The sequence below is a fragment of the Rattus rattus genome, chromosome 1 (assembly GCF_011064425.1).
Source record: "Rattus rattus isolate New Zealand chromosome 1, Rrattus_CSIRO_v1, whole genome shotgun sequence".
Lineage (NCBI taxonomy): Eukaryota > Metazoa > Chordata > Mammalia > Rodentia > Muridae > Rattus > Rattus rattus.
The window spans coordinates 249,573,041-249,585,919 of record NC_046154.1 but is presented as its reverse complement, the minus strand read 5'-3'; the positions used below and the strand labels follow the sequence as shown (position 1 = coordinate 249,585,919).

The 12,879-nt window shown below is 42.8% G+C and overlaps 1 protein-coding gene across 23 annotated transcripts in view; it reads left to right on the top strand.

The window, feature by feature from the left end:
* Positions 1–12,879, top strand: part of Rbfox2 (RNA binding fox-1 homolog 2) — a 241,488-nt gene that overhangs the window by 76,261 nt on the left and 152,348 nt on the right. For 22 of the 23 annotated variants that reach the window (XR_004389632.1, XM_032917899.1, XM_032917882.1 and 19 more), the window contains exon 2: positions 5,146–5,196. Coding sequence is in view for 21 of the 23 variants with exons in the window: in XM_032917899.1 (XP_032773790.1) it covers positions 5,146–5,196 (51 nt within the window). In the remaining 2 variants the exon portion in view is untranslated. Of the gene's footprint in view, positions 1–5,145; positions 5,197–10,029; positions 10,151–12,879 lie in introns of all 23 variants that reach the window. The other variant, XM_032917914.1, reaches the window with a different exon arrangement.

The window sequence follows — 12,879 nt, the reverse complement described above, 5'->3', positions numbered from 1 at the left end:
GAACTGACCACTGCTGCAGAAAACCATACTGTTGTCTGTTCAGCGCTACTAGTCGGTCACACTGTTACTGGAGATCTTGTCGTAATAAAAGCTAGGGATATTAGGCTACTGTGCCCCTCCCCTTTCAAAAAGAGACCTGTGCTTCTTACCAGCTTCACTAACTTTGCCTTCTTAACAATCAGGACTGCATGCATCAATAGCAAGGCATTGGGGCCTTGACTACCAAACAGCTGATGCTCCTTAATCCTTGTTGTTCTGCTTAAGTGGCTCTATCACACCTAGGTGTGCCAATGAAGATAGGAAAGTCAGGGTCATTAGTCTCACTGTGTCACTTCTCAGTGTCCACTTGCATACTCAGCGTCCACTGTGGTTGGCTACTTGACAGTTACTTAAGGACCTGTCCTTTCTCATGTCCACACAGGTTTAATTGCTGGCCTCTGTAGCTGGTAAGCATTTCTGTGGTTGTAATTGTGCTTCTTATACGTGTATATATTTAATTAGTTAATTTATGGGTTTTTGAGACAGACTCTCACATAGTCTGGACTGACTAGGAATTCACTGTTACCAAAAATGGACTTGAATTCCTGGTCCTCCTGCTCCATTTCCTCGGGATTATAGCTGCTGAAGTCCTAGCTTCATGGCACCATGCCCTGCTTTTATATACTTTATTTCCATCCACAATGTTAACTCTTATAATCCAATCCCTGCTTTTAACCTTCAGTTGTTTTCACACTGCTTCAACACTGAGCCAGCAAGATACCTTTCATATCTAAAGTGCATGCCATGCAAGCCAAGTTATATGAGCTTAGATCGTTCTTAGAGAGTTCTCTATATTTTTAAACTGGAACACAAGATGTTGGAACTATGTAAATGATAACATTTCCCCATTGTAAGAGAAATGGAAGTTCCTCCTAAGAAGTTTTCACTGTGACTGACAAAACGGACACTCTGCACACGTTTCCTGAGCAGGTGTACTGGGGAGTCTGTAGAGCAGAGGGAACAGTGGGTCTAAGGTGAAGTGTGCGCTGGGTAGTTTTGTCCTATTGCCTGTCAGTGGCCCCTGTATACTCACGTTCCTACATTAGGTATGATGATTCCCGTTTGTGCAGTCTTGACAGTTAAATAGTTTCATTTGTTTTTTGCTGATCTCATGGATGGGAAGTGGTGTCTCTAAAGGATCCCATAGGCTGTGTGGTTAGTAAGCACAGAGTAATGGAGAAGAATTTCAGTATTCATCAAGAAAGTAGGGTGGGAATACCTGTTGGCATTTAGGATACAGTACTAGAGCAGCACTGAGAATGAGTGGATGTAACAGTGTGCATTAAGTGGAAAGGAGCCTCACGCAGTATTGAGTGAGTTGCTAGGAAACACATTGCAAGATTTGTATTTATAAAAGTCAAAGCCATGTAAAGTTAATGCATTGTTAGAGATGAGTGTACAAGAAAAAATTGAAAAGGAAAACCATGCATCTTCATTTAGTGTAGACCACTCTGAGACACAGCTCCAACACAGAGTTCCCAGTAGCCCTAGCCTTGTAGTACAACAGATGGTAATGTTGTTCCAGCTTTGCTCCTAGAGTTTTTAATGATACTAGCTCCCAGGATATCTCTCTCTCTCTCTCTCTCTCTCTCTCTCTCTCTCTCTCCCTCCCTCCCTCCCTCCTCCCTCCCTTCTCCCTCCTCCCTCCTCCCTCCCTCCTTCCCATACTGTTGGTCTCTAGCATGTCAGGACAGGATGTGTTTGTGGACTGTTGTTCTTGCTTCCTACCCTGTGGTTTGAGAGATGGAACTCAGGTTCTCAGGCTAGGTCTCAGGCCTCTTTACCAGCTGAGCCATCTTGCCGGCCCCCATCATTTTAAAGTGAGATGTTGACTGAGGTGCTCCTACACTATTAATCTCTTCAGAGGATTGATGGTTTTTGTATAACGCCCGAACTGTGCGTCTGTCACCAGTACCCAATTTCCAGCAGTTTCATCATCCCAATAGAACCTGCTGCTGGTTACTGCTTGTTTTCACCCTCTGCCTCTAAACCCACTCAGCTATTTTCTGTCCCCGTGGACTTGACAGTTTGGACATTTCCTAATGGAATGATGAAGTTTCTGGCCATTTTCTCTCTGGTCTTTTTTGCCTGCTGTGATGTCTTCAGGATTCATCCACATTTAGTCCCTTGTGTCTAATGGTGCTGCTGTTGATAGCTCTACTCTCTGGGCTGTGTGATTTGGCTGAGCTCACACAAGCTCTGTCCGAGTGGATGTGTGTTTTGTTTCCTTGGCTACATTCCCTGTTGTGGAGTTTCTGAGCCATGTGGTAACAGTGTGCGTAACTTTTTTTATTTTATTTTTCATTGTGTGTGCATACATGTGTGAATATGTACATATATGAGTGCAGACGCCCACAGGTGCTACAGGCATCGAATGCCTCAGAGCCGGAGTTACAGGCACTTACGGGCCTTCTGACTTGGGTGTTGGGAATGAAACTCAGGTCTTCTGCAAGAGCAGTCTGTCTGTCCTTAGCCACAGAGCCATCCATCTTACGAGTCCAGCCTCGTATTACCTTCTTGGGCCACCAGCCATTTGTGAGGTGACTGCTGTACTGCTTTCCATCTCACCAAGTCCTGTACAGAGTTCATTTCTTTTCTATCCTCAACTCTTGCTGTCGTCAGACTTCTGATTATAACTACCCTGTTGTGTGTTGTCCCTGTGGTTGGTCGTGCCAGTGGCTAATGACACTGAGCCTCCTTGCAGACACCTTTCCTACCTGCCATCTTCCATATCTTTTGATATGACTGTTCAAAGCCTCATTTTATCTTAAAGGTCTCCCCACCCTGCCCATTGCTGAGTTGCAAGAGTGCTTTGCATACTGGGAACATTTCCCTCATCAAATGTGATTTTGAGAGTATTCCCCATCGTGTAGGTGACCTTTGTTCCTGGAGGATGCTGGAGGACCAAAGTTGTACATTTGGATGGTGCTTAATTGATCTCCCTGCTTGTCTCCCGTGCTGTTGGTGTCCTAGTACAGAGACTACTGGTTGCCCAGAGGCCTTGAAGGTTTCCTTCACAAGCTTTATAGTTTTAGGTCAGTCTAGCTGGAGTAAACAGTACAGGCCTTTAACTCCTTTTACATGTGGATATCCAATTGTCTCATCAGCATTTTTTTTTAAATTTATTTATTTTATGTATACAAGTACACTGTAGCTGTCTTCAGACCAGAAGAGGGCATCAGACCCATTACAGATGGTTGTGAACCACCATGTGGTTGCTGGGAATCGAACTCAGGACCTCTGGAAGAGCAGTCAGTGCTCTTAACCGCTGAGCCATCTCTCCAGCCCTCAGCATTTCTTAAAAAGACTATTCTTTCTGCCCTTGACTTTCTTGGCATCCTTTCAAAACATTATTTTGGTTATAATTGTGAGGCGCGTGCGCGCGCGCGCGCACACACACACACACACACACACACACACCTTAGCCTTAAGGGTTTATGGATATTAAGAATAAAAATCTTGAAGGAAAAAGCTGAAGAATAAGATTTCCAAGTTCACTCCAGAGCTTTAACAATCAGGAGAGCGTGGCACTGGCCTAAGGACAGGCCTATCTGCTGCTGCATAAGGATGAATTATCCTTCCCTGGTGTCCATTTCTTTTTTAATGTGTATGCTGCTGGGAAGTAATCCCGGGCCTTACATGTATTAGGCAAGCATTCTACCACTGAACTACATCCATCCCTTTTACATTTATTTAAATAAAAATCTCTGGACTCTCAGAGGGGGTGGGGCAAGGACTAGACGTGGGTCACGGTTATCTCTATTACTGACCAGGAGGGTTGTTTTGTTTTGTTTGAGGAGACTATAAATATTTAAGTGTTCAAAAAATTATAGGTACAGAGAATAACTTGGAATTGCTAGCTTATGCAAGACCAATTCCATTTATTTGCTTAAATATTCTTTTAGGTGCCTACCACGTGTCAGTCATTGTGCTAGATCTTGGGAGGGAACAGGGTATGATGGACAAGACACAATAGTCCTGTATAAGCTTAAATTGACTCTACCTCTTATGTTTTTGAAGGGGGTACAGACTCTATATGAATATATAACCATGCTTTTGAATGTAATTATATCTTTGATGTAGCTGCCATTAAGTGGAAATTTTATTCTTTTCCCATGAAGCCCCATCAGTGAAAATTCTCTTCTCTTTAGAATGAATAAAAACCCAAGTGCTTGGAAGAGGGTGAGGCTATTTAAGTAGCTACATTGAGTTCTTACAAATTACAAAGAAAGTATGCGCTTTGTTTGTCCTTTGGGTGTGCATTGTCTCCTAAAGTTCCTTGCCTGTGAGGCAGGGCCTCATTTACTTACTTTCTCATGTTTTCAGACATTTAACATTAGTTTGGAATTTTTAGTACTCAGTATCTATTACCTGGATGATCAAGTGGGTCCAGTCAGCCAAAGTAGGTGCTCATGATTTGTGTGTGCCGTGGGGCTGAATTAGTGCTTCTGTTGGCTGGCACCTCTACCCTCAGGGATCTTGATTTTACTATTTGGTATGAAGAGGAAACATACTAAATGTGAATTCTAAAAGGAAAAATTAATAGATAATGTGGAGCAGAAACTGTGCAAGTAATGTAAGTTACACTAACATGTATGTATGCTAGCGGCCACTTTGAACCAGTTGGTGACTGAGTGGTAAGGGAGTCCTGAGCAGAAGTAGAACTGCATCTGGGCTAACAGAACTGATAGTTTAACTGACACTCCAGGTTAAAAGCATTGCTCAACAGGGTGTGTACACATGGAAACATGTGGAACATTGTCTGTCGTCCTGTGTCAGCCTCTGGGTCTGCTCAAACTCCAGGGACTTACTCCAGGGACAAAGTTAGGACTTACTCTTCCTTGTCTCAGTAGTACTCAGCTTGAGGAACACAGAAAAGGAAACAGTCTGTCTACACAAAGAGAAAAACTAGGATTTGTCTGTAGCGTGTTTGCATTTATGGCATTGTAGTGTTTAGCTGGAGAGAGTTTATAGTATGCAGGATCATTATCAAAATAGCAAATTTTGGGAACTTGGGACAAAATTTGTATTTGATTAGTTTGCATGATTTTGATTCTTAACATTTGCTTTTAAAGTTTGATTATTATTATTATTATTTTGTCTTAGAACGAGCCACTGACCCCGGGTTATCATGGATTCCCAGCAAGGGATGGCCAGGTAGGTATCTATGCTTCTAATTCTATTAATATGCCCTGAAAGAATGCATTAAGAGAGAAATGGTAATTTCTCCTGAAATTACATTTTTGAAGGTAGTATAATTTGTGTTACCAATGAATTTGCTTTTAGAGATTATGAATTAAGTACACTTTTTAATCCTAAAGGTATTATAGTCATGTTATTTAAAGTATGAGTCTTACAGGAGAAACGATCTCTTAGCAGTATAACTCTTCTGATAGTTATGAATTTTTAGCCTCATTTTCTTGGTACCTCCTAGTTCTTTTGTTTATTTGATTTTGTTTTGTTTTGAGGGGGAGCATTTTGAGACAGGGTTTCTCTGTGTAGCCTTGGCTATCTTGGAACTCACTGTGTAGATCAGGCTATGATTCTACTCAGAGATCACCCACCTCTGCCTCCTAAGTGTTGGGATTAAAGGTGTGTGCACCACTGCCCAGTACACCTTCTAGTTCTTAATACTGGACTTACCTTTTCATTTTCCATCATTCACTTGCACAGATATTTTTTAGTATTTGCAGCAATCTGCAGCAAGGCAATCCCTTGCTTCTCCCTGGGGTGTTCTTAGCCATGTGGGTTTTACAAGGGAAGGCTTACTTGAGAAAAAGCAGTTTCTGCTGCCTCTGTTCTTGGGTTGTTGATCCCAAGCTCTCTCAAAGCCTGGGCAGAAGTACTTCCTACAAGACATCCTCAGTATAGCTGATATGTGTTGGGGTCTAGGAATTGCCACACAAACCACTCAGACCCCAATCTCTGTGGTCTCAGTTAAGCAGGGATAGTTTATTGAATGCCACCCCCAAAGACTAATTGATCAGGGCTGTAGACCAGACTCAGGAGCTAGATGCCACCTCTAGCCAGGATCCTATAGATCTTTTAATCCTTGAAACCCACAAACATCTGTACCAAGTTATTTCACCAATCAATGTTTAGGGATAGGGAACATGTTTTGTTTTGTACTAAACCTGCCCCTATTGGTTGGGCATACAACTGTGGTAGGGGTCTTGTCTTGCTTAATATCATGTCTTAACTTGCTAAACCAAGATGTCAGTGACCTAAGTACCTATCTCTTTCTGCCAAGCAGGTGTTGGTTATGAGGGAGGTCTTGGGAACTTAAGGTTTACTTGACCCCTACTCAAAATGGAAGTCTTATTCCAAATAGCTTCTTAGAGTGGTATAGGTGTCTCTCGTACGTTGGGGTCCATCCCAGGAACAGCTTATAAAAACAAAAACCATAAAAGTTTACACATAGGTACAGGGAGTGCTGCCTGGCAGTTGGTTTGGTACCAACCTTATTGTGGCTAACTATACAAGACACTTACTTATACCTGACCTCTATTGTGATTGGTTTCCAAGAACACCAAAGCACAGAACATAGCAGAATATTTGATCACCTCGGGCATGAGAAAGTTTCCTAGTAACGACATTAGTAACAGCACAAAATGGCAGGCTAGATAGGTAACAGTTACCCAGGCCTTAATATTTTACCTATGCATTAACAGTGTGCAAAACCTTCAGCCTCAGTATAGCTGGCGTGTAATCTTCAGCATCTTTGTGTTATTTAAAGACTTGAGCAGATGAGGCTGTTCAGAGGTAAGGTAGGACCCAAAAGACCATCCCTTAGAGAAGTAATGTGGATGAGTTTCATCTTGCCTGCAGGATATTAACATTTTTTAGGGGGTTTGAAAGGATAATTTCTGATACCTTTGAAGACATACTCTTGGTTCTTTATAGTGTTGTTTTTAAAAAGCCACCCATGTTCTACTTGCCTGTGGAACACATGGAATGGCAGTGCTAAGTGAAAGGTTGAGTAGTTCCCAGGTCTAGAAGGAACTGAGTTTCATCAAAAGTGCTGAAGCTGATCTCAGAAGCTAGGATAATCAGCAGTCCTCTGCAGGGCTGCCTCCCTCATGAAAAGTTTTTGCCCAGTGCTTTCATTTTTGCTAGGATGACAACATCAGAGTGCCACAGGTGGGATAGGAAGGATAGAAGAAGAGTTGTTGTTCTCAGGGCTCACTGCCTAGTAGATTCTTCCTGTTGAAATAGAAAGAAGATGGGAACTTTTATTGAAAGATAAAGTGTCACTGGGCTACAGAGGTGGCTCAGAGGTTAAGAGCACTGACTGGTCTTCCAGAGATCCTGAGCTCAGTTCCTAGTAACCATATCTAGCTCACAGCCATCTGTAATGAGATCTGATGCCCTCTTCTTGTGTGTCTGAAGACAGCTACGGTGTACTCATATACATGAAATAATAAGTGAAAGAAAGAAAGATAGGGTCACTGGCCCTAAATCTAAAGAGAATGTAGAAGTCATGTGTGTTTTTCTTCTTAGTGTAGCCCTGCCTGTGGTATTTATGACCTTTGACAGACAGTTCTATATCTTGACCATACATCAGAAAGGAAATGCTGGAGCCTGGAGATGAGCCCCTATAGATTCTGACTGAGTAGGTCGAAGATTGGGTTTAGTGGTTCTAATGTTAGAAATCCCTGCAGGTGATTCTGTCATGCAGAATGAGAGCTGTACTGTTAAGGGCTGCTTTATAAGAAGACTTTCTCTCTGTGTCACCCTTTCTTCTCACCCAGGGTGCTAGCTAACATATGGGAGATCACATTCAATCTCCTAATCTAGATTTACATAGCAATGCACATAGTTCATTATTTATAAAATTGCCTATCTGAGTATCAGATGGCAGACTTATTGATGTATCTATAGAGAAATAAAATCAGAATTTTATTTTAATTTTAATTTAAAGACTCTGAAGAATACTGTCCAGTTCTGTGTTTCTGTGGGGATTGCAGATGAATGGGGCGCTAAGCAAAGGACTGAGGAAGAATTTCTTGATGCTCATATAGCGGTCTCTGCCCGCACTCCTTTATTGCTCTTCTTTGGTAGCAGGGATCTGTTTATGTTTCTGTGCGCCCATTGCCTGTGCCACTGTGCTATTGGCTGGCACAGACCCTTCGCTGTGGGGCAAAGCTGCTGGTTTTACTTGAGGCACATCCCAGTGGTGAAAGGTTTCTTTTCGTTTATTTTCTTTTCGTTTATTTTTCGGATACTCTGGCTAGGTCTGAGGGATCTTAGAAAAGTGCAAATATGAAAATATGAGCAGCTGCTTGTTGTACTGGATGGATAGAGAATGTAAATAAGTGCTGCTAATTAATGCCCTAACCCTGTAAACTCCCACTCAGTGTCTTGCGATTAGGGGGCTCTGATCAGTCTGAAATAGTGGTCACCTAGCAGTTTGTGCTGGGCAGGAGCTGAACTTGTGATCTTTACAGCTCCCAAGTGTGGATTTGGCTCAGCAAATCCAGGAGCTGGGATCGAGGTAGGGTGCTGCTGAGAATTTTAGTTGCGTGTCTTTGTTTGTTTCTTATTCTTTTGGGATTCTGCCTTACACATGTGAGAACCATTTCCACCCAGGACTTTGATCAGCATCTAATGCTTGTCTGCATGTTGTGAAAGGCAGTCACTTCACGTTTCATCCTCTCTGACTTCACTTACAGTAGACGATGCAAGTGTTTCCTTTGGGAAGGAAGATAAGGACACCAGTAAAAGCCTTCCCCAAGGCTGCAGTTCAAGTCAGCACCGAATCAGATCTTGAACGCTCTTGAGCTGTGCTCCATTTCAAGTGGAGGTGACGGACACGTGCTCACTTGCTCACGTTTTTACTTCCATTTAACGTCTCCCAGACCTTATGATGCTTAGCCATAGATCTAGGTAGGAGGAGTCCATGACCACTGGCTCAGTTCAGTATCAGCTTAGTACACCAGCTTTCACCATGTCTGTAGCACATTCATCTTGTTATAAATGGTAAGACACAGTTATGTTAAAAACCCATGAAGAAATGCAGAAGGAAGCCTGTCTGCTGGTAGAGGTTTCGCTCATTTGCTCGCTCGTTTGCTCGTTTGTTCGTTCATTCATTCATTCATTCATTTTTGGTAGTGGTTTACTTTTGAGCCAGGTTCTTTATGTAGCCCTCGATGTCCTGGAACTCTCTTTGTAGACCAGACTGGCTTAGAACTCACAAAGATCTTCCTTCCCTATTCCTCTCAAGTGCTGAGATAAAAGAAAGGGGTGCATCACCATAACTTGCAAGGTATTTTTGTTGCTGTTGTTTTAAGATTTATTTCATGTGAATGAGTGTTTTGCCTGCATGTATGTGTGCCTGGTGCCCAGGGAGACCAGAAATGCTCTCTAATCTCCTGCAACTGGAGTTACAGAGGGTCGTGCACTCCCATGTGGGTGCTGAGAACCAAACCAAGTCCTCTGCAAGAGCAGCCAGTGCTCTTAACCGCTGAGCCTTCCCTAACCCACTTTGGGTTTCTTAAGCAAGGTTACCATGGCCTTTTGTCCTGAGCAATCATGGGGATGGCAATGCTCATAAAGTGGTCAAACACACACTCGTACTTTCCAGTGTGATCTTTGAAGAAGTGGAGAAGGCGAACACTGTTTCAGTTTCACAGATATAGAATCAGCTTTTTAAAAAGCTAAGTATTTATCAAAGCCATGCAGGATTTTAGGCTCGTAATGTCGTTTAGTGATTTAGAGTTCTAGCTCCTGGGGGCTGGAAAGATGGCTCAGTGGTTAAGAGCACTGGCTGTTGTTCCAGAGGAACTAAATTCAATTTCCAGCAACCACATGGAGGCTCACAACTGTCTGTAACTCTAGTTCCGCGGGGTCTGATAGATCACATAGACATACATGAAGGCAGAACACTAGTGCACATAAAGTATACCCTTGTTGCTCTCTCTTGTCCCCATGTTACTGCTGCTGACCCCTTTCTCTTCCCAATTTCTTCTTCTTCTGCTTCATGTCCTCCAGCCCTACCTTAATGGGTTTTGTTAGAAGCCTGGGGTGAGAGGTTATTTACAGTCGCATGGTTGTATCACGGGACTCCCCCCACCTCCACCAAGACACCATTGACTACTTATAAATCCTAAAGGTAAGTGAACCTTGTGAGTCCCACCTTGCTCCTTGATGAACGTTGATGGCCCAGTCTCGTGCAGGTAATTGGAGCTTCTGTGAGTTCAGGAGTGGCACAAACATGTTGTATCTGGAAGATGGCACTCTATAATGCTCTAGCCCATTCTGAGTTCTCTTATTCTTTCTGTCCTCTCCTTTGTGATGTCTTGGATTTGGGTGACATAGATGTCTTGTTAATAGCTGTGTGCTATATGATCACTTATTCTCAGTTATTGACCAGCTATGTATGGGTCAACACTGTCCTCTGATCAAAGCTGGCAGCACCATTTATCTATGGAGATGAGCATATTTGTTTAGGTAGCAACTTGATGAGCACATCATGTCCTCTTAGGAAAAATAACAGTTGCACCTTCTCTGCTAGGATTTATGACTCCATATCATCCTTGAAGACTTTTGACCACATATATAGCACCAGGCATGGGTTCCTTCTTGTGGAGCAGACTTGACACTAGTCTGAAGGTGGTTGGTTATCCTTATAAAAGGTACGCCACTGCTGCACTGTGGGCACATCACCATGGCACATCCTGCCTGACCAGTGTCTCTATCACAGCAGAGTGAGTCTACTGCTAAGTGAGAGCGTTGATGGTATCTTCCCAGCACCTAAGCAGCAGCTTCTGGCACTGTATGGGCTAGCCAGTTGATGATGTCCCTCCATCTCACCCTCAGCCTGAACTCTTCATGATACACTGCATAATGTGCAGTTTCAGCAGCAGGGCCTGAGCATCTAATTCTGGTGGACGGCCAACTACAACTTGCCATGCATGTATTTGTAAATGCACCCTGGTACAGCAAAGTGAGATTGTTTGTGAGCCTTTTAAATGGGAGAACAACTGCGTGTGTCAGGTCTTAGTTCTTGTATAGAAGGGGCTTAGGAATGGTAGTTCAATTAGAAGAGGGCTTGGTTCTCTATAAAAACCTCATGGATCTGTTAAGATTGTTGATTTGGAACTGGCTTTCAGAGGAGACCTTGAAAATACAGCAGGAATCCTAAGACTGGTCCTTTGTCACCTCTGAGTATTGCAACTTTATACACCCACTATTATTAAGGTGACTATACTAATCTGTTGTTCAAGTTGGGCCACTTCTGAGAATGGAAAGGTAAGCTGACGGTTTCATTGACACAGCCCTGGACCAACTGGGTGGCATTGGATAAAGGCTCCTTTTAGTGGTGATTAAACAACACAGACCAGCAGGCCACCAAGGGTTAACTAAACATTTGGTTGAAGTAGGAAAGCAATTTTAAACTTTTCGTTTAAAATTTTATACAGATCTACTGATAGAAATGCTACTGGGTTGTTTCATAAACTAGCTTCACAAAATGTTCAGTGTCTGTTTTTTTGGTTGGTTGGTTGGTTGGTTGGTTGGTTGGTTGGTTGGTTGGTTGGTTGGTTGATTTATTTATTTGTTTGTTTGTTTGTTTGTTCGTTCATTCATTCATTCATTCATTCATTTATTTATTTGAGATGACTTCCCTGTGTGTTCTAAGCTCACTTCCAATTTGCGATCTTTCTGCCTTAGCCTGCAAAGAGCTGGGGTCACAGGCATGTTGTCAGACTTGGCAGAATGTATGCAAGACATTAATGGCATTCCTACTAGCCCCATGGAGGTCTGTTCTTGTTCCCTCCCAGTCGTTCTTTACATTTGTCTTGCCTGCATCCAATCCAACTGAGCAAAGATTTCTTGTGTCTTATTAAACGTTCTCAAAGCATTCAAATGTGGACTGTTGGCAAGGAAACTCTGTGATTTCATCAATCATCTCTATAGTATCTAGTTGTACTGTAAGGACTTAAACTTGTATGACTAGGTTACACATAGGCTAGGGGCTTTGAGAAGGGCTTGGAGGAGTATTGCAGAATTGTGACTGGGTTTATCAGGCAGGAGAGCTGGAAGCACGGCCAAGGAAGTGCGGAACAAGTGATCTGATGGAACGCACACTGCCAGCAACTGCAGCTGAGCTGGCTTTAGTGTCCAGTTCTGTCACCTCAGGTCCAGCAGATGCAGGTAGATGAACAGAGTAGCTTGTCCGAGACATGCTCAGTGCTGGCGGGATATTTGTAAACTAAGTGTTGTAGGCTGATGCTGCAGTGCCCTCTCATAGTCCTTTTGAGCTTTAATTCAGGCACATCTCAGTGTCTCACACTTACTCTGTTTGTGAATGAGTTGTTAACAGTGAGCATTTGAGACAAGAACAGACTGGCTTAGGTTTAGGTGTTGAAGTCTCTATAGAAATAGGATTATCAGAAAATTACAAAAACAAATGTTTGTAAAGTGCTCTGCGGCTTAAGTTTACAGAGCTCTTTGTGTCTTACTTGATTTTTAGAGTAGCTCACCCAAATTGGGCTTGTTCCTATTTTATAGAAAGAAAACCAAAGTGTTCATGCCCTAAAGTTCTGTTTCTGTCAGGTTTTCTTCTTGTCTTGCTTTAAAGGGCTGATGGTCCATAGTTTATTTCTTTATTTTAAAATTAGGGAAGAGGGATGGGATCCCCTGGAACTGGAGTTACTATAGATGGTTGTAAGTCCCCATGTGGGTGCTGGGAACTCAACCTAGATTCTCTGTGAGAGCAGCTCTTAATCACCTGGCCCCTCTCCAGCCCCTGAGAGCAGTTTTCATGATGAACTTTTCAGAATTTTAGTTACTTTGGCTGGGGAGTAAGGACAAAAACACCACCTCTTGTAGTCCTTGTGC